This window comes from Neoarius graeffei, chromosome 6 (assembly GCF_027579695.1).
Source record: "Neoarius graeffei isolate fNeoGra1 chromosome 6, fNeoGra1.pri, whole genome shotgun sequence".
NCBI lineage: Eukaryota > Metazoa > Chordata > Actinopteri > Siluriformes > Ariidae > Neoarius > Neoarius graeffei.
In genome coordinates, this window is record NC_083574.1 from 106,730,796 (window position 1) to 106,753,882 (window position 23,087).

Below are 23,087 nucleotides of genomic sequence, written 5' to 3' on the forward strand. Positions count from 1 at the left end.
TCACCAGCCACTGGACATCCTGGCAGCCAACGCACCTATCAGATGATCAGGAATAAGTACTAGTGGGAAAACATGCTCACAAAAATTGACCAATTCATCTCCTCATGTTCCACCTGTGCCCAAGCCAAAGTTCCCAGAACACCTCCAGCTGGCAAACTTTGTCCCCTCCCTGTTCCCCAGAGACCCTGGTCCCACATCACCATCGATTTCATCACCCACCTCTCCTCTTCACTAGGTAACACAACCATCATGGTAACCATTGACTGTTTTTCCAAAGCCCTCAGACTCATTCCGTTACCTGGCATCCCCACAGCGTCCCAAACTGCAGAACTGTTGTTCCAGCAAGTGTTCTGTTATTATGATCTCCCAGAAGACATTGTCAGTAACAATGACAATTCACTTCATGCTTCTGGAAGAACTTCATGGAGAGATTAGGAGTATCGGTGAATCTCACATCTGGATACCATCCTCAGTCCAACGGCCAAGTGGTTGATTTTCAAGATGGCCGCCAAGGGGCAGACACACAGTTTGGCAGGTCCTGTGTATTTGCTTAAAAAGTCATATACTTGCAGGAAAAGACCTTGGATTTCACCATCAACATGTCTGTCTATTGTCTTTATAACTCTATACCTTCTTTTGAGTTTAACCTGTCCAAGAAAAGTGGATAACTTGACTTAGTTACCAGCTAAGCAGAGCCAACTTGCTTTGTACACAAGAGTACTGCATCATGGCCAGGCTAGGCCACCTCCAGGTAAAGACGAACAATCAACTACAACTCATCCCTTTTGGGGAATTGTTCATCTCCTGATGATATTGCTCCTGGCTGGTGATGTTGAAGTAAATCCTGGACCTCAGTTTCTCTGTTTACATTTTTTGGATGTGCCACAACCACAGCTGATTGGCCTACTATCACAACTGCCTAGGCCAGAGCTACCTGGGCTGCTACCACAGCTAGCCCCATCACCATACTTGGCTGGACATCTACCATCATTAGCCTGGCGTTCACTACACCAGGCCAGGCTTTCACCAGCTGGGCCACCACTACAACTAACTGGGCCACTATTGTTAGAAGAGCTACAGCTATACCAGGCTAGACTGCTAGCTGGGCATTTACCACAGCTAACAGGCCTCCCACTACTGCTAACTGGGCCTTCACCACCACTGACTGGGCTACCATCATATTATGCCTGGCCAAACACACAACCAGCTGGGTTAACACCACATCTAGCTGGGCATCCATCTCTGCAAACGGAGCTACAGCTACATCAGGCTCGACTTTGTACTGGGTCTCCACCACAGCTATCAGGTCTTTTACCTCTGCTAACTGGGCCTTCACCACCATTGGCTGGGCTACTATTACGCCTGGCCTGGCTAACAACCCAATCAGCTGGGCTATCACCACATCTTGCTGAGCTTCCACTGCTAACAGAGCAATAGCTACGACAGACTCTACTACAAACTGGGTTTCCACCACAATTAGCGGACCTTCTACCACTGCTAACTGGGCCTTCAACACCACTGGCTGGGCTACTACCACATCAGACCTAGCTAACATCACAACCACCTGGGCCACCACCACAACTACCTGGGTCTCTCCCCGATAGCAGAGGGTCATTGAAACGACGTAGAGTTTTGGTCAGAATGGTCGGTTTCCGTCGTACGTCAGAAAATCAACGTTGAAACGGCGCCGTGAAACGTCGATTTCTCCGCCGTCTGAGAGGGTCGATTTATCACCGTTGAATCAACGTGGGTAAAGGTTGATCTGTCGACCGTCAGAGAAGGTTGAATATACGACGTTGAACCATCGTCACTTTTGCCGGCCAGTTTTCAACATTGGTAGGATGAGCAAATTCTGGCCCGTAGCCAGGGGGGATCGGAGGGTTCGTTCGATCCCCCCCCGCGACACCGCGCCCCCGACACACACGCCCCTCAAGATTACTCAAGATTTATTCATTTGTTCATGTCCGATGAATATACATTGATTCACATTTAAATTTACAATATCAAATCCAGACTAATCAAAAAAGAAAAGTAGACTAAGTGAGGACGAGTTAGAAAAACGGGTTCATTTCTCCTATGTTTATGTTTACAAGTTTTGTTCAGACTGCTTTACACCCCAATCCAGTGGGTGGCGGTAATGCCCCCATTAGACCCCTTTCACTGACGTCACCCGAAACCGGAAGTAAACAAACCCTGCGCCACATTGGAAGACCAACAAACTCGTGATTAGGGGGAAATAACGGCAGCGCGCGGTCTGTGAACCCACGAGGCACTTGGTTCATCATAAACCTACAATGGTAAACTTTTGTGCTGTGTTAGGGTTCCAACAAAGCTGATGGGAAAGGTGAAAAGAAGTCTTTCTACAGAATACCAGCTGTGATTGAGACACAAGCAAACCAAGGAGCTTTCTGCCGGGAGACAGAGAGAGGATTTAGCTGCTTTATGCAGAGCGGATCTGAATACTTCAAGTCTATTTTGTTACTGGTAAGTCACTAGGCTAGAGTGTTGTAGAACATTTTTTTAAATGTTTACTGAATAAAAACATCCTTAATTTTATCAAATATTCTCTACTCTATATTTCATTTCTTTCTTTTGTTTTAATTTTCCTCCCTCCATCCCTCTTTGGATTTTAAATATAGTTTTTCCCCATGTCCAAATAATGAGGTAGGGTGGCATTTAGAAACCCATAGCCTACTGCTGACTTTCTTTATCAATGCTGCATCAAATTCATTTTGGTTATGTTTTTCTGTTTCCATGTACAGGTCTGCGCCGCAGGAGGAATAGGCCACAATTATAAATAAATCATAAAATGTTTCTAAGAACTTGTTCAAGTGTGTTCTGTTCCTTATAAATGTTAAAAGTTATGCCTCATTAGATAGCTTGACAAACATTAGGAGAGGTGCATTGTTGCATGCATTTTTATATCCTGTTGTACATTAAACAGGACGTAGCCTACGCACATTGATATAAATTAAGTTTCACTTTCATGGTTGAAGTATGCATGTGTGTGTTCATCCTAGGCAAGAGCCCCGATGCTTTATTGTTAGCTAGTTTAATTTAGCCTGTTTTGCTTAATTTGTAGCCTTCCTGTTGTACATAAAACAGGAAGTAAAGTTGGATGAATCATCGCCGAAAATTCAACTATAAATCGACCGAAATCCGTAGTTGAATAAAGGGTGAAAGGGGGTCTATTCTCTGTCGACCACCAGCCACTTTTCAACGTCGTTTCAACAGAAACTCGTATGAGCAAAGCGGTGTTGAATCAACGTCGGTGATCGACGGTGATTCGACAGCGTACAGGTCGAAGAACATGCCGATGATTCCACGTCGAATCAACGACCCTCTGCTATCTGGGCTACTATTGCGAGCAGAGTCACAGCCACACTTCCCACCACTGCCAACTGGGCTTTCATCAACACTGGCTGGGCTACCATCACAACAGGCCTGGCTCTCACCACATCCAGCTGGGTCACCTCAACATCCAGCTGGGTCACCACAACATCCAGCTGGGTCACCTCAAAGTCCAGCTGGGTCACCTCAACATCCAGCTGGGTCACCTCAACATCCAGCTGGGTCACCACAACATCCAGCTGGGCTCTCATTACATCAGACTGAGCAATTACCTCCGTTATGTGACCGAACTGAGCAGCAACCACTGCATCAAGGATCATGTTTACAACTGCAGCTACCTGAGGTAACTGGGTCTCCTTCAACAAAGAAAACTTTACATTCGCTTAATCCAGCAATTAAGAAACAAAAGAAAATGCACTTCTTTCAAATCCTTAATAATGCCAAAATCATCTGGGACTCCCGATCTAAGCCAAAGGGAATTTTGGTGGGCCATATTAACATTCGAAGTATTGTCAACAAAACAGAGCAAATAGAACATTTATTAAGTGAGTCGAATATTGATATACTTGGAGTATCTGAAAGTTGGTTGACACATTCGTCATCTACAGCAGCTATTAGTATTCCAGGGTATAATGTGTTCAGAAAAGATAGGGAATCAGGGAAAGGTGGGGGAGTATTGATTTATGTAAGAGAAAAGTTTAAGTGTGAGCTATTAAGTTGGCCTATTGAAGTCAAAGCTGAATATATTGGTCTTAATATATCACTTTGCTCTGCAATGTCTTTTATTGTAATTTGTGTGTATCGACCTCCCTCTGCAAAAGATGTATTTTATGATCATCTGCAAACAGTTTTAAATCATTGCAATTCTAATAAGGAAATCATATTACTTGGTGACTTTAACATCAACTGGGACATCAAGTCAGACCGAAAGAAAATTAAACAACTTATGGATAAATTCAATATGACACAAATTATAAAAGGACCAACAAGAATAACAAATACGTCAAAAACAACGATTGATCTAATATTTACTAACAAACCAGACAGGATCTCTAAGACTTTTAATCTACTATCTGGTCTGTCAGACCACAATTTTATTCTGTGTACGAGGAAAATTTCAAGGAAGTACTTAGCAGCATCTACCAGGGGTCATGATTACTATTTCATACCCAAAGGCCAACAGCATATTCTGAAGGAGGAGATAAAACACACAGATTGGTCTAATATTCTTGAAAATAACAACATTGAGACTAGCTCAGATAGTTTTATCAAGAAAGTCAATGACATTATAACACATTTTACAAAAAAAGGTAAATCCAAGAAACAGAGAAATAATCTGCCTTGGCTGAATAGTGAGATTTTAAAATTAATGAAAAGTAGAGATAGTGCTTTAAAGCAATCTCTAAAAACAAAAACTATGAGTGACAGACAGATCTTCACATCATTACGAAATAAAGTCCTAAGGATGACCCGTAAATCAAAAGCAGAATTTTACATTGAGACAATTAAAGAGGCAAATGGCAATGGGAAGCTAATATGGAACAATCTAAATAAGCTATTGGGAAGGGACAACTCTAATTATCTTAGTGATTTACAACTCCAAGTACATGGTAAGCTAACCAACAACCTAGACATCATTGTGAATGACCTAAACAGATTTTTTATTGAGTCAATACAGGAACTCACAAAACACTTAAAATGCTCACACATTCCTCATAATCCTGTCGATGCAAGTAAACCAGCATTTATCATAGAAGAAGTAACTGTCCCAGAGGTAATAAAAATAATATCATCTTTTAAAAGTTCAAAGGCCAAAGACACATTTGGTTTTACTAGTGATTTTTTAAAGACCCACAAGGAGGCGCTTGCTGACCCAATTGCACATCTTGTAAATCTATCCATAAAGCATGGTATAGTACCATCAGCGTGGAAGATTGCTAGGGTCACCCCAGTCTTTAAGTTGGGGGACAAGACTAAATCTGAGAACTACTGACCAATAAGTATTTTACCCATCATTTCCAAAGTAGCGGAGAGATGGGTTACTACAAAACTGACAGAACATTTAAATAAAGGTTATGCCACTCTCCATCCAATGCAATTTGGGTTTAGGAAATTCCATTCCACAGAGACAGCTACCTGCTATTTCCTAGAAAACTTAAAGAGCATGTTGGATCAGGGTGGCTATGTTGCCAGCGTATTTCTTGATTTAAAACGTGCTTTTGACACAATTAATCATGATTTGCTTATTACAAAATTAACATATTTCAATTTCTCAAATAGCGCCCTCTGTTGGATGAAGTCATACTTGTCAGACAGAAAACAGGCAGTTCAAATTGGTGACTCATTGTCTTCATACCTCACTTGTTCTGCTGGAGTTCCGCAGGGCTCAATACTGGGTCCTGTTTTATTTAGCCTATATGTCAATGATCTACCTGATGTCTGTAGAAACATAAAAATACAACTATATGCTGATGACACTGTACTATACTGTCATGCAAACTCTATGCAAGAAGCTGCTACAAGACTCTCAGGAGCCATGGTGCCAGTGTCCCATTGGCTCCAAAACTGTTGCCTACATCTGAATACAAAAAAAACTGTATGTATGTTTTTTTCACGACAACCAACAGGGGGGCAGCAACCATCAGTTATGGTAGATGGAGAGTGACTTGATGTGGTTTGTTACAAACTGATGTAGCAGTGTAACATCTATGACAAAAGTCACAGGGCTCGTTTAAGTCTAGGGGTATTTTATTGTAAAATAATAACAGAACAGACCAAGGGAAAACCAACAAAGAATTAAAGTATATACAAAGGGGAAACCAAAACCACAAAGGAGAAACAAGCAGGCATCAGATAGGCGTGGAGCCAGCCCCCGAGGAGAGAGTGAGTGTTCAGGCTCCCATCCTAGTATTTATAGGGGAGACATCATTGGCTCTACACCAGCCACCTGTAAAACAATTAGGTGCAGCAACCATACAAAAATGTACTGGGGGCCCCTAGTGGTAGGAGGACGTAACACCTTCCCACTAAGTTGGTGACATATGGCCCTTTTCCACTACCCTTTTTCAGCTCACTTCAGCTCACTTCAGCCTGACACAGCTCGCATTTCGACTATCTCAGAGCAGCACGACTCAGCTCGCTTCAGCCCTGCTTAGCACCCAAAACTCGCACGGTTTTGGAGTAGAGCTGAAGCGAGCCAAACCGAGCCGAGTGGGGCTAGGGGCGTGAGGAGACACTCCCCTGTGCACTGATTGGTGAGGAGGAGTGTCCTCACATGCCCACACATGCCCCGCGAGCACGCTGGGATCTGTAAACACTTTAAACCCGGAAGAAGAAGAATTACGAATTACGAGAATTTCTGAAGCCTTATGCGCCTCGCCTCATCTATACGCTCTTGCCAGTATCTGTTGGCGTTGTCGGTGACAACAAGCCACAGCACCAAGACCAGCAACTCTAACGACTCCATGTCCTCCATGTTTATTGTTTACTATCTGGGTCGTGAGACTACCGCTTAAAAGGTCACTGATGTCACTGTTTGCGCCACCTAATGACATCACGTGACGTCCACCCACTTTCGCTAACTCCTCCCAATGTGTCCACCCACTTCCAGCCAGCACGGTTCAGCGCGCTTGTAGTCGAAATGCAACTCCAACAGCCCGACTCAGCCCAACTCAGCACGGCACGGCTCAGCCCAACTCAGCCGTGTTTGTAGTGGAAAAGCGGCAATAGTCCCCAAATTACTAACACAAAAAACAATGTCATACACCACGTCCACAGGCAGGTCGGGTGCAAGACACACAAACATAATTAAGTGTCCACAGAGAGAATGGGTGTGTGGCACAAACATAGGCACAATAAGGCAAACAAAACGCATAATGGTTCATATATATACATGAGACACATTACCAAACACCAAAAAAATAAAAAATAAAAATAATACGGGTATACCGTAGAAGACACCACTAAGGCACTCTGGACAAAGCGTCTGCTATAACGTTGTCCGTACCCCGAATGTGTTTAACCAGCATGTTGAAAGGTTGCAAGATCAAACACCACCGCATGAGCCATTGATTTGAATTACGCATGCGCCAGATGAACTTCAACGGGTCATGGTCGGTATAGACGACGATGTTCTTTGAGGCACCCAAGTAAACCTCAAAGTGTTGTACAGCAAGGACCAGGGCTAGTGCCTCCTTCTCTATGGTCGAATACAACCGCTACGGAAGGCTAAATTTCTTAGAGAAATAAGAGATGGGATGTTCAACATCATCAGCACCAAGCTGGAGGAGGACAGCTCCAGCACCATAGTCACATGCATCGACAGCAAGGGAGAAGGGCTTTGAAAAATCAGGCGCGCTCAAAACTGGAGCCGCAACCAAAAGCAACTTCAGATTTTCAAAAGCCCTACTGCATTGCTCTGACCAGGCATACGGGACCTTCGGACTTAACAAATCAGTTAACGGGGCTACTACTGCAGAGAAGTTCTTGCAAAACACACGATAGTAGCCCGCCATGCCAAGAAATCTGCGGAGCTCGCGGCGATCAGCAGGGGCAGGAAAATTGCAGATGGCAGAGGTTTTTGCATCCAACGGACGCACCTTACCCCCTCCCACCAAGCGGCCAAGATACGTAACAGTAGCCTTTCCAAATTCGCATTTTGCCAAATTGATGGTCAAATTTGCAGACGAAAGATGCCGAAACAGTTCTCGAATTTGGACAAGGTGACTGGACCAATCAGGACTGTGCAATACAACATCGTCAAGATAGGCCTCACAATTAGACATACCCGACAACACTGTATTGATCAGTCTCTGAAAACTCGTGGGAGCGTTACGCATGCCGAACGCCATTACACGATAAGACAGAAAATCGTCCGGTGTTACAAAGGCAGAAATTTCCTTGGCTCTGGCTGTCAATGGAATTTGCCAGTAACCTTTGAGCAGATCAAATTTGCTCACAAACACAGCTGACCCCACCCTGTCAATGCAGTCATCAAACCTCGGAAGAGGATAACAGTCAGGTACCGTGACTGCATTGACACAGCGGTAATCAGTACAAAAACGGAATGTGTGATCAGATTTAGCTACAAGAAGACAAGGAGAACTCCAGGGACCCGAACTAGGCTCAGCAATGCCATTCGCCAACATGTACTCCACCTCCTTCCTCAAAATCGCCCTCTTTGCAGGATTAACGCGGTATGGATGCTGCTTGATTGGAACTGCAGCGCCAACATCAATATCATGCTCGAGAACTCGCGTTTGTTTTGGTACATCGCCAAAGAGCTCAGGGAACTGATTGACTATTTCCACTATGTCAGCCCTCTGCGACGGAGATAGGTGAGGAAGGTGAGAGTCAAGCACAGAAATCATAGCAGAATTGTTCAAGCACCCCTCTACCACTGCACGACATGGGCTACTCCCAACGTCATCGTCCCCCTCTTCCACTGCAGAGATCAGCACCGCACCACTGGACAGCGCCGGATCAGCAGTTGGTTGCGGGTCAGGTGGCACAAGAGGAAGAGCAGAGGAGTCACGCTCATGAAACGGCTTCAACATATTCACGTGACATAAGTGCTTCTGACGCCTACGATCTGGAGTCGCAATCACATAGTCCCGATCAGACACTCTTTCCAAAACTTCATATGGGCCGCTAAATCGAGCCTGCAAAGTAGACCCAGGAACAGGTAGCAACATCAGCACTTTGTCGCCCACTACAAAGTGACGATCGACAGCCTTACGGTCATACCACTGCTTCATTTTACATTGAGTTTGTTTTAGATGTTCACGAGCAAACTCACATGCCCAATGTAAATGATCACGAAAGTCAGATACATGAGAAAGTATGTTCTTAGTGGGGTCATCACTAAAACATTGGTGTTTCAGGACAGCCAACGGACCTCATGGTGAGTGCGCAAAAACGAGATTAGCCGGACTAAATCCCAAAGACTCCTGGACAACTTCCCTACATGCAAACAACAACCAGGGAATAGCATCAGCCCAATCCCTACCAGTCTCTAAACAATACTTCCGTAACATACTCTTCAAAGTCTGGTGGAAACGTTCCAGTGCCCCCTGACTCTCAGGGTGAAAAGCACTGGAAATGTTGTGCTGGATGCGCAACTGTTGTAACACGCGGGCAAAGAGACGAGAGGTAAAATTAGACCCATGGTTGGTCTGCACAACCTTGGGTAGACCGAACAGCGAGAAAAATTTTAACAGCTCCTTAAAGGAACAGTCCACCGTACTTCCATAATGAAATATGCTCTTATCTGAATTGAGACGAGCTGCTCCGTACCTCTCTGAGCTTTGCGCGACCTCCCAGTCAGTCAGACGCAGTCAGACGCGCTGTCACTCCTGTTAGCAATGTAGCTAGGCTCAGTATGGCCAATGGTATTTTTGGGGGCTGTAGTTAGATGCAACCAAACTCTTCCACGTTTTTCCTGTTTACATAGGTTTATATGACCAGTGATATGAAACAAGTTCAGTTACACAAATTGAAACGTAGCGATTTTCTATGCTATGGAAAGTCCGCACTATAATGACAGGCGTACTAACACCTTCTGCGCGCTTCGGCAGCGCATTGATACGGAGCTCAGATATCAATGCGCTGCCGAAGCGCGCAGAAGGTGTTAGTACGCCTGTCATTATAGTGCGGACTTTCCATAGCATAGAAAATCGCTACGTTTCAATTTGTGTAACTGAACTTGTTTCATATCACTGGTCATATAAACCTATGTAAACAGGAAAAACGTGGAAGAGTTTGGTCGCATCTAACTACAGCCCCCAAAAATACCATTGGCCATACTGAGCCTAGCTACATTGCTAACAGGAGTGACAGCGCGTCTGACTGCGTCTGACTGACTGGGAGGTCGCGCAAAGCTCGGAGAGGTACGGAGCAGCTCGTCTCAATTCAGATAAGAGCATATTTCATTATGGAAGTACGGTGGACTGTTCCTTTAAGTACAGCCTTGGTGGTGATAGTACGCAGAGGGATCGCCTCTGGGAAGCAAGTCGCTGCGCACATCATTGTCAACAGATACTGGTACCCACCTTTTGCATGGTCAAGTGGACCAACAATATCAGCAATGACTGTATCGAATGGCTGGCCTAACACAGGGATAGGATACAATGGCGCAGGTGGAATGGTTTGATTTGGTTTGCCAGCTAACTGGCAAACGTGGCACGTCTTGCAAAAACGAACAACATCTCTCCTAACACTAGGCCAGAAAAAATGTTGAATAATATGATTTAATGTCTTTGCTATCCCCAAGTGTCCAGCCAAACAATCATGAGCTATACTTAAAACCTTACCTCTATACATCTCAGGCAACACAATTTGGACGCACTCCTTCCCCAGGTTTGGAGCATGAGGAGGTCTCCACTTCCTCATCAACACTCCATCTTTGAAAAATAAACACTGCGGTTCTTTTTCTATGTCAACATCTGACACAAGCTGCAACAATGGAGCAAGCGTTGAGTTAGATTTCTGAGCAGAAATCAAATTTTCACGAGACAAGTTCAGTGTGCTTTCAACTTTCGCCAACGGCACAGAAGTAGTAGACGAAGGAACAATACTACCTAAATCATCAAGATTAGCAAAGAATGAATCAGACAAATCGGGCGCATCAACAGCGGAGGAGGACAGTGAGCGCTTACGCTCCTCAGAAGCTGCGCGCTTCATCATAGCATGAGTGACGGCACAGGCGGGGAACACTTCGGGATGCTCCCGCACACACTCGTGGACAACAGATGGATCAGGGACAGAAACCTTGGGCAGCACATTTGAATTCGGTTTGGCCCACACATTACCAAATGCGATATCATTCCCAAGAATAAACGTTACTCCTGGAATAGGCAGTGAGCCACGAACCCCCACAGCAACAGTACCAGTGACCAAATCAGATTGCAACTCAATTTGGTGAAGTGGAACGGTCACCGACCCCATTTCAAAGCCACGCACAAGGACACTAGTCCCCATCTTCGTATTTTCAGACAAAGGCAAGATTCCCCCTAAGATAAACGACAGTGCAGCTCCAGTATCATGCAAGATACGCACTGGCACACGATTTTGATCACCAGCCAGACACACACAGCCATCACTTAGAAAGGGTTCATAGCCAGTTTTCAACCCAGACACAGCTTGTAAAACAGAGGAGGAAGGACAAGCTTTAATTAACCCCACACTCTTGGTGTCCAACTTTCCATGCTTCTTCTTTAACACTGCACAGTCAGCCACCAAACGACCGGGCCTCTTACAATAATGACAGGCTTGTTCACCACCAGGCAAAGTTTTAGGCGAGTCAGGACGATGTTTGTTTTTAAAAGTCACGCGATGTCAGCGCATACTCGTCAGCCAGAACCGCGGCTTGATGTAATGTATTTACCTGACGCTCATGGAGAAAGGTGGCAACAGAAGGAGGGAGGCAATTCTTAAACTCCTCGATCAGCACCAGTTCGCGCAGTTGCGCTTTACTGTGCACCTCACTAGCTGTGCACCAACGATCGAACAGTATCTCTTTCTCACGAGCGAATTCCATATAGGTCTGACTGTCTACCTTTTTTGAGCACCAGAAGCGCTGCCTGTAAGCTTCAGGTACTAACTGGTAACCCCGCAGAATTGTGGCTTTAACCACATCACAATCTGCACTTTCCCGGTGAGACGACGAAACGAATATTTGTTGGGCATGTCCTGTCAATACAGATTGAACTAACAGAGGCCACACTTCCTTCGGCCAATTCAAGGTGTGAGCAACCTTCTCAAAGTGCGGAAAAAAATTATCCACGTCCTTTTCTGCAAAGGGAGGTACCAATTTGATGTGTTTCGTGACATCAAACGGCGCTGACGCCAAATCAACACCTCCCTGAGCAACCTCGTTTTCTAGTGCTTTCAGCTGCAACTGATTTTCAGTTTGTCTTAATTTTAACTCCTCCCGCCGATTATCTAATTCCTTCTCTCTAATGGAGAGCTCTTTCAACCGGATTGTCTCCGTTAGATCAACGTTAGGCAAGATTCCTTTCTCAATCAAAAAGGGATGGACTACACTCTTGATTGAGGTCTTCAACTGCTTCTCAGAAGCGCTGAGTTGAATGTCAAATAACCCAGCCACTTCAATCAATTGATCTTTCGTGAGACTATGAAAAGCCTCCAACGTCGGATTATCGGCAAAACCTTGTGCCGCAGACGTCATGGTGTCAATTCCAAAAGGTACACACACAAAAAAAACCCACAAAATCGCACCTGCTGCAATGTGCGGCACAAAAAAACTGCAAACAAAGTAGTCACTAAAATTCCCCACCAAAGTGACTACAGCTCTCTCCCCACACACAAGAGGGTGGTCCACCACTCAACCAATAGGAGGACACAAGGCTAGACAGACCAAAAGGGCAAAACACCCACTAAAGCAGCACCGAAGTCTAACCAGAACCCCTAACTACCAGTAGCATGGGAGAGAAAAAAAACCCACGCAAAACACCAAAGCGACAGAGCACACGACCAGAATTAATTTGCACTGTACTGCAACCTGAACACTTACCTGTCAAAAAAAAACTAACCTGAACTAAACCTTACCACTAGTCTTCAGTGGTTCCCCTAAAAGGCGTAGTTTAACCGCAAACTCAAGGGGTGAATGATGCCACGCCTCTGAAGCAGGCCGACTAAGGGCTACCACCAAAAACAAATAACTAAAATAAAAAAGTGGTGGACTCTGTGTCCACCCGGCGGCTTCCTATTCACAGTACAGCAGAAACCACTCACAGCCGAACAAAAGTGCTTACCAAAAGTCGCAAACTTACAACCCACTTCTCTCAGTACAAAAACTATCAAAAAGGTCAAAAGGGTGCAAAAACGGACGAGCCCCCAAATGTTACAAACTGATGTAGCAGTGTAACATCTATGACAAAAGTCAAAAAAAGATCATTTTAAATATCTTGGGGTAACCTTTGACTCTTCTCTTAATTTTAAGCAACATGTTAAAAAAGTAATACATAAAGTTAAAGCTAGTTTATCTAATTTTAAACACATAAGACCTTTCCTACCCATGGAGGCTGCAAAGACCTATATGCATGCAATGATATTTACTCACATTTCTTACTGTTACACTACATGGTCACACACATCAGAGAACATTTTAAAACCAATTAAGTCTCTCTTCAAGAGAATACTTAAAGTTCTTGATAAAAAGCCCATATATCACCACTACTGTAACATTGTTAAGAAATACCAAATATTGGACTTTGATAGTTACCAGTTGTTTTTAGATGTCTGTCTCATTTTTAAGGTTTTGAATGGACTAGCCCCTCCACCATTACAGGATCTCATAAAGAAAAAATATTCACGAGTAAACACAAGAGCACTGACAAAAGGGGACTGTGAAGTGAAATGGCGTAGAACTAAATTCAGCCAAATGGTGGTGTCCATTAGAGGAATGCAGTCCTGGAATACACTGCCAGCTCATATCAGACTGTGTGACAACATCAACACCTTCAAAATGACCCTTAAACAGTCGCTGAAGATAAGTCAGACCTGCTCCCATTAATGATCTTAATTTCCAGGTGTATATTGTGAACTTGATTTTACTTTCTGTATTTTTATATGTATTTTGTGTTTGTGATGTACGAGTATAATGTCTGCATGTTCTGTGATGTTGTATTGTTTGGTTTATTGTTGTTTGGTTTATGATACCTGCCTTAGGACAACGGATGAAATTTAGCAATTATGCTAACTCCAGCATATTTATATTGATGTTTTTTACTGATGTATTGATTAATGTGCAATGTCCTAATCAAATAAATGGAATGAAATGAAATGAAAAATGAAATGAAGTCGAAAGGGCAAATCAAGAGCTCGGCTGTTTCTTAAGAATCTTCTGTATGCACAATCAGGGGGACTGGGCACACTTCCTTCCATGGGCCGAGTATGCACAGAACTCCCTCAAGCACTCAGCAACCCAATTAACACCATTTCAGTGCATACTCGGCTACCAGCCACCCCGTTCCCTTGGGACGACTCGCCCAACCAGATTCAAGCCGTAGAGGACTGGGTCTCATGCAGCCAACCGAAGTACACCAACGTATTGAAACGATCAATGCCAAGTACAAAGAGTATGCGGACAAACACAGAGCAGAAACACCCGTATACAACCCAGGGGACAGAGTATAGATTGCAACCAAAAATCTCTGAGAATCCAATTCCTGCAAGAAATTACAACCAAGATATATCGGGCCATTCAAAGTCACAGAATGCCTCAACAAAGTGTTGTATCGGCTTGAGCTCCTCCCTCACAGCAGACTATCACCCATGTTTCACGTATCCTGTTTGAAACCTGCTATTCCAGGCCCTCTTGCTGAAAACACACCCAGCCAGGAACACCCAGCTCTCGACGTGGAGGACGAACCTATCTACCAGGTCAACAAGATTATCAGCTCTAGACGATGAAGAGGGCAGATCAAGTACCTTGGAGGGTTATGGATCCAAAGAACACAGCTGGGTTCCCACCAAGGGCGTCCTTGATCCACTTCTCAAGCAAGAATTCCATGCCGCACATCCTGACAAACCTGCACTCAGAGGTAGGGGTCACCCTAGAAAATCTGTACGGTAGCTCCCAGTGGTAGCTCCTCGGCAGGGGGCTCTGTCAGTAAACCTGACGATTTCAACCAAACTACAAACGTGGACTCTATGAACTACACTTCCCAGAACTCACAGCGCCCTCTGCCTCCTGAATATTAACCACAGCTGTCACTCATAACCCTATTAGTCCCTCTGCCTATTTAAACCCCACTCTCACACCACTTCACTGCAAAGTATCGTTCTGCCTTTTCCAGTACTTACCAAGCCTTGTTTATTTCTGACTGACGCATGTTTTCTTGACTTTAGCTTCTCCTCTCTCATTTACTCTCTTGCCTGTCCTCGTTTGCCCTGTTTGCCGTTCTCCCGACCATTGCTAGGTCTTCAACCCTGATTCACATCTCACATTTTGGCTTGTTCACTGTTTGCTCTACACTCCTCTTCTGCACATACATCTGTAAGTGCCTCCACCGTGACACTGTGGTCGATGATTAAATATGATTCCTTGTTTGGGAAAAAGGTTTTCATAAAAACAAACAAACAAAAAACCCATTATCTCTCTCTCACAAATCTATAACTGTAGCCATGAAACTAGTTTCTGAGAAATTCACACAGCGTTAGTGTCATATCTGAGCTCTGAGAGGAGATACACACTGATTCACTTCTAAAATATGAATCATTGACTCTGAATCTTTTTAAAATACAAATCGTTAGATTCAGTGCAATGGTTATTGATTTGGATCGACAAATCCACAGAGTTCTGATTCAGTGCCATTTGTTTGAATATGTTTTTTAATAAAATATTGATACATGTAAAATTTATATATTTCTCTCAAGCTGCTTTATGACGATGTCTGTTATTAAAAGCACCATACAAACAAAATTGAATTGAATTTTTAAAAGGAAATAATTATTTTTTTACTGATAAAATCACTATCAGTAACTTTTAACCTTATAATGTTATTGTATTTGAGTATGAATCAAATACAGCACAAATCAGTGATTCGTCACGTCAAACTTTCTGAATCGTACAGCAAATGAATCAGTGATTCTTTGAATTTCATGTTTATAACACAACAAATGTCTGTTTGTGTTTCCTCGGACTGGTTATCATGACAAAATGTGCTTCCCAGATATCTGGTTCTGGAGTGTGTGTGTGTGTGTGTGTGTGTGTGCTGAACCTCACCAGGGAAATCCTCATTAATCTCGTCCATCTCCAGAACAACATCGTAAGGAACTCCAGCTTCAGCCAGCAGCACGTTCAGCTGCCCTGGCATGCGTCCTGCCACTGGGTGAATCCCAAACCTGAGGTCACAGTTATTGGGAAACGTTTAGTTTGATTATTAAATCAAGCTGATTTTGTTATCACTCTGTTTATCTAATCAGGTCATGATGAATCAGGATGAAGTGTCACAGAGCAGATGGAGAGTGTGAGATCAGCGTTACAGTCAATTCCACCTCGAGATGGAGGTCATGTTGTTCTTTCTTAGTACAATGTGTTTCACAACACCATACATGATTTAACGAAGTTAGCTGAAGTTTAGGAGGGAAAAAAACCACTGAAAGTTCATGATGATTTTCATTTATATTCCCGTTTCTCTCCTTTCCCTTTCCATTGAAACAATTACTCCTGATGAAAAGACGACCAAATTAAGACAACACTCCCAAGTGCAGAAAACACACACATCAATTTTACAATGTAGAGCTGCATCAGGAAACATCCCTCAAACAAATAAAGTTTACAGTAAATGCAGCAATTTGATCTGAGAACATGTCTGCTGCAAATTCAGACTATGAAGTAAAGAACGACACGCTGCCTCCTCATCGAACAGAGCTGTTTGGGAGATCAGCATGTACCTACAATCTCAGAAATTCAGACTTTTTCATCAATAGATTCAGCACTGAGTGTTATGGGAAACATTCACTGAGATCCTTTGGCCCATATTTGTGGTCAAAAATCGACAGTAATGGCAGAAAAGCAAATTCTGTATCTTCCTTTAAATCACACAGAAGAAAGAAGGCTCTTACATCGATAACACAAGGCAGCTGTGCCTCATGCTCTGCATGTCAAAGTTCAGATCCCACGACCGAGAATATATAACAATCGGCATATTAATATAGAATTTAATACTGAGATTTACATTTGAAGATTTGATGAGTTTTACCCAGAATATATGTTAAACATTTTAATATAGAATTAAGGTTTTATCGTATATATTTAAGATGATAAATTTGAGTAAATATTTATTCAATATTTCCTTCATATTTATTTATTTATTTATTTATATTCCATTCTAATCAAGGATCTTTAGATGATGATTTTTTTTTTTTGGTCAAGAATAACAGTTAGGACTTTCTTTTTAAGTTTTATAGTATACATTTAAGATTTAAAGCTGTACTGCCTTTCAGATTTTTCAAGTGTAGGTCATAAAAAGAATTTTCCTGACACCCAATTATTTTTGTTTAGGGGACCGAAAGCTACTGAATTCAAATCACAGACGTCCACTTTTATTAGGTTTTTAAAAATAGAACTATTAATCAATTTATCTCCAAGTGGCCCTCAGTTCTCCGCTATTTTTTCCTGCTTCACCATGAACCAATTTGATATACTACATCATGCATCATGTGCTGGGCTTTCCCCGTTCACACAAGGCATTGTGGGATACAAATTTGAAACAGGAGAGAAAAATGGAGGACGTGAGTGTGCGAATGAAACGTGAAAGAGCGACTACAGTAACGGAAAGAAAGCGGGAAGAAAAGACGTTATGTTCTATACGAAGGAAAGGAAACGCAGGACCAAACTAATAAATATTGGCGCTCAGCGAGCACCTCGGTGTGATCAGCTGTTCGTTTAGCGACAGAATGATGGAACTGTCAGTGCACGCTCAAAGGGAAACCTGTAGATGGCAGTAATGCAACACTGTGGATGCCAGCTGCCGTAAAACCCAAAAGAAGAAGAAGAAGGTAAACCTGCGCATGCACACACGGACTTCCTCTGTCTGCTTGACTGCGCCAAGCGAGCGATTTCATGCACATTATTTGCTTTAATCCCCTCAAATTAAATAACTTCCCAGCCACAGAATGGCCTGATATTTTGTGAGATATTACAGAAATAAACAGATATCACAATCACCACATTTCAGACGGAACTAAATTTCACCGGTTTTATGAAATCAAAAGACTGTCTAGTTTTAAGATTCATTGTTTATATTTAAGATTATAGATAGAAGTATATATTTCCAGAGGTGGACAGTAATGAAGTACATTTACTTGAGTACTGTACTTAAGTACACTTTTTGAGTATCTGTACTTTACTTGAATATTATTTTTTTGGCAACTTATGACTTTAACTTCACTACATTTGAAAGACAAATATACTTTTTACTCCACTACATTTCTATCAAGGTCCTCGTTACTCGTTACTATGAAGCGGATTTGAAAATGCATGGTTTTTTTTTCTTTTCTAAAATGTGATGTTTTTTTTCGCAGGTGACACTGAGACAGCCTGTCAGTAAGCACTAGGGTCACGTAATGTCCATAGACTGGATAAAATCAAGATCAATGATTTCTCCGCAGCGTTATTTAACACGATCAGTTGATGGCAGAATGGAAGGAGGCGGTTCTTCTGGGGAATGAACGCACTCACAGTTCTATAGCTAGAACCCATGTTTCAGTTTTCTGAAAGGAATAAAGAGTTGTTTCGTTTTAAATGTTTACTTTGCCTAAAACAAACCACATCACAGTCTACAAAAACTCGCCGTCCAACCTGCGGAAGCATATTGAGGTATGTAAACGTTTTATTCCAAGAGAAAGTGAAGTTGTCTGTGCTTTTAGAGCGAGCGATAACGTTGCAATAGCTGTGCAGTCTGGTTAGTCAAATTGCTTTCTATGGATTGTCCCACCAAGTTGCTGTAGCCTTGTCCACGGCTAATGATAACACATAGCTAGTTAACTTGGACACTGTTCGTTAGCATGTAAAACAGAGTTACGCTAACACGCTATTATGTTAAAACTGTTTACAATACTGTCTACACAGGTTTTTTTAAGTTAATTGCACTATATAAAAACTGTTTAGAACACTGTTTACACTTTATACATATCTGCCATATTTATACTTACACTGAAAATTCTGCTCATACTGCCATTTTTTTAATTGCACTATATAAAAACTGTTTACACTTTATACATCTTTAATCTTTGATAGACTTCACTGCTACACTGTTTATACTGTCATATCTGCCATATTTATACTTACACTGAAAATTCTGCTCATACTGTCATATTTATTTATTTATTTATTTATTAATATTTATATTTATACTGATAATTACTATACTGTCAGACTGCTATTCCCGTTTACATTGTTCATTCTGTTTATATTGTCATTCATCACATTAAATTTATACCATTAATTCTGTTCACACTGCCACATTTGCACTTTCTGGATTGCCACGGTCTTTTCTTAGATAGCTTTAACTTGTGTGTGTAAATAACCCCCCCCCCCCCCCCCCCATTTTTTTTCTCTTTTTAAAGTTTATATCTTGTACCTATATTTTATATTTCATGTTTATTACTGTTTGCACCGCGGATAAGAGTGAAATGCAATTTCAATTCTCTGTATGTCCTGCACATATGGCATTATTGACAATAAAGTTAACTTGAACTTGAATGAATAACATTAACTTATCTGAAGTGGTTTCAGAAATGTTTTAGTATAATCTTGCCAAATAACCAAAATGTAGAAATCTTTCTTTTCTAGTAATGTTAGCTACCTAATATGTTTTCGAGTTTAAAAAGATTTTGCTAGCATGTCAGGTGGAGCTTCACTGACTAGCTAGCTTAATGTTAAACCACCATGATTCCACAGGAAGATTCATACATGCATGAATACATACACATGCGCACACACACACACATGAGACCTGTGAGATGGACAGTATTGTACTAGTCAGTCACAACAAACTGCTGGAATTTTTTGTTTTGATGTCAGATGATGGTCTTGCACTTTTTTGTTTTGCTTTAAGCAGAGTTGCTGTTGGGCCGTTATTAAGCTCAAAGTGTGGATCTGAGTTTTAATCAGGTTGGATTGTCATTTTTATTTTCTGAGCAAGCTGCATTTACAGCTATTCCACCATCTTCCTGATTAACATACACATACATGTGCACATACTGCCAGAGCCGGGTCAGAGCACTACCATGCTGCTTTGTGGGGGTGGGGAGGAGTGTGACAATAAAAAAAAAATACAGTGGCTCTTTTTCAGTTCAGTTGTGTTTCATTTTGTAATGTTCTACCAGGCGTTTATTCTACAGGTTCTACAAGTTAGTCAGTAAATCCAGTCGGTTGCTTCAGAGGTGTTAGGTTTTGTAAGCACTGTGACAATAATACAACAATGCATTGACAGAACATGTACTTTTAATACTTAAGTATTTTTAAAAGCAAATACTTCAGTACTTTAACTTAAGTAAAAATTTGACTGTACAACTTTCACTTGTATCGGAGTAACATTTGACCAGTGGGATCTGTACTTTGACTTAAGTAATGAAGTTGGATACTTTGTCCACCTCTGTATATTTCAGATTTTATTCATATTTATTTATTTATTTATTTATTTATTTATTTATTTATAGCTAGTGTCTCTAATCAGTAGGCTACTTGTGGCCAGCTATAAGTTTGACACTTGAATAAAGTTGTTGGTTGATTGATTGATTGATTGATTCAGACAATGCACACAAAAACAGAAACATGATGCAAATATCCACAACACAAAGAGAGGTCTCCATGTGGAGGACTTACTGACAAACCCTACGATACTTTATGAGCCGAGTTGGACTTAACTTATTGATGATTTAACTCTGAAGACGGCCATATTTTCAGGTTTGATTATTGAACAGAGACGTTGTTAATGTTCTTTATTGTCTTGTTGATACAAGGCAACTGAACAATAGCTAAATGAAGTTAAGTTCAACTTACTCAGACCACGAACTACTGAAGGGTCCATCAGTAAGTCCTCAGGGCAGAGACCTCTCTTTCAAGTTTGGATCGCACTTTTAACAGCAGACACTGTCACAGAGCAGCGTTACAGAAAATTAAAGACTTTAAACATGAGCTAATTTTATCCCTAATTTATGTCCAATGATCAAGCCTGTGGTGGCTTTGTGGCTTCGTCTTTGTGTTGTGTCAACTTCCGTTGTGTCATTTACAGCTGAATAGCTTTTATCTACACACACATTTGAGCATGATGAAAATCAGAGAAACTTTCATAAATCTGGCAGAATTTTTTTTTTAGTTCAGTTTGGCTATGAAAATATTTACACACTACTTTATTAAAAGATTGATATCCTGTATGAGGTCCACTGTTTCCTCTGAACCAGTGAATGAAGTGTCTGATGGCGTCAGGATTCTAATGGATTCTGTTAGTGGTATCATGCCTTCTCCAGAATCCACACCCTAGTATTCAACTCTGGATGATGTCACTTCCTTTATTAAACAAGCAGGGCATGGTGCTGTCCAACTCCGAAATCATCTCTGATTCTTTTTTAAACCCAGAGTAACTCAGAGATTATTTCAATCCCTAAAGATCCCTGAAGACATCTTTTGAATCCCATCTTGTTCCTGTGTACCTCTCTGCGGGATCGCAGGATCTCTTCTTTGACCAGAAGAATTGTAATCAGAGAAGAATTTTATTAGATCACAGCCTTTCATTCACCCTCTCTAGAATTCCACAGCATCTGTTTGGAAACATCCTTCCATGCCTTCCAGACTCAAGCGCAACTCCTTTTATCTAACCTCAACTATTCACACCGGAGTCCAAAGCAAGTTTCAGAGCATCTTTTAATCAGTCCCTGTGCTGGACCTCATTGTCACCCGATATGACTCCTGCCTGAAGGAACGTTCATGGGTTCTCTTTCTCCAGCATGTAAACAGCTTCATCTTCTTCTACTAGGACCTGTTATTTGAACCTGAAGACTTGCAGCTCTCCACAGACATTGCCCCATCTATTAGTTTTCATCATTTCTACAGTAATTGTAGGTTTTCTTCTTGCTAGTCTCCCAAATCCAGTCTTTCCTGTTGAGTCCAGCAAGTCTTTAACTCTATAGGTATTATTTCTCATCATTCTTCAATCTGCTGGACTTTACTACTAAAAACATGTCCATCAATTCCCTGCAATATCTTCATATGGTGTCTCAACCTCTACCACAATCCAATTCACCAACTCTTGTGAAAATGATCTTGCCATTTGGGCCATAAAGCTCATCAATGAATCTCTTTTTATCCCCAGCAGCCTTCCTCACATGACCCTTTTCTTCAAAGGACTACAAAACTTCTCTTCTCACCATCTTCCAATAGCCTCAGCTGTTTAGACACAATCCCCCAGGAACAAACGCAGAAGCCATCCTCCTTCTGCTCTCTTGGGTTCTGGAGAAATTATTTAATCATTCATGGGTGCCATTCTTCACAGTGACCCTTTTACCTTCACCATCAAACTGTGAAAAGAGGGTCTCCTGTCACAACCATCATCACCTCCTAAGCTGTCTTCTTTCCAAGCAGTTATCAGGACACTGATTCAGAACTGATCCTCTGCATCTCAAACCTGAATTCCAGATCCCACCTTCTTGAGCATTGAAGATTCCCAAAGATACAGTACCATGTTTCCATCCAGCATCAAGACAAAGCCTCTGAGGAACTGTCATCAACTCAACTAAGGCATGGTATGTACTCGGAAAAGATGAAATGACCAATGTTTGGTAAAAAGATCACAGCCAACACATTGCCCTTCATAAGCATTCACCTCCCTTGAATGGACTTGATAAAAGTCATATATCTACACAAAATATCCAGAAATTAGTTCTGGTGTGACCAGTCACCATCAGGAGTCCCATAATCCCCATAAAGGAACTTCCTCAGGACCTCCATAATCCTGCTCAGCCTGGCTGTCTGAAGTAAACAAGGTGGACTCTCAAATATTTTTGGTTGAGTGTGAAAGCTGTTCCTGGCCCAGGAATCCTCTCAGGTCTACCTGAATACTTCAGGTGAGTTTGAAACCATTCTGTTTCCATCAGGTAACATGTCATGTTATCTCATCTCATCTCATCTCATCTCATCTCATCTCATTATCTCTAGCCGCTCTATCCTTCTACAGGGTCGCAGGCAAGCTGGAGCCTATCCCAGCTGA

The 23,087-nt window shown here is 42.1% G+C and overlaps 1 protein-coding gene and 1 long non-coding RNA gene across 2 annotated transcripts in view; one reads left to right on the top strand and one right to left on the bottom strand.

Moving 5' to 3' along the window:
• Window positions 1-23,087, bottom strand: part of LOC132888231 (NAD(P) transhydrogenase, mitochondrial-like) — an 85,230-nt gene that overhangs the window by 13,523 nt on the left and 48,620 nt on the right. The window contains exon 19 of the mRNA XM_060924308.1: window positions 16,100-16,218. Coding sequence (XP_060780291.1) covers window positions 16,100-16,218 — 119 coding nt within the window. The remainder of the gene's footprint in view (window positions 1-16,099; window positions 16,219-23,087) is intronic.
• Window positions 1,922-2,822, top strand: LOC132888234 (uncharacterized). The gene is made up of 2 exons (XR_009654920.1): window positions 1,922-2,484; window positions 2,763-2,822. It is a non-coding gene; the product is annotated as an uncharacterized LOC132888234 (long non-coding RNA).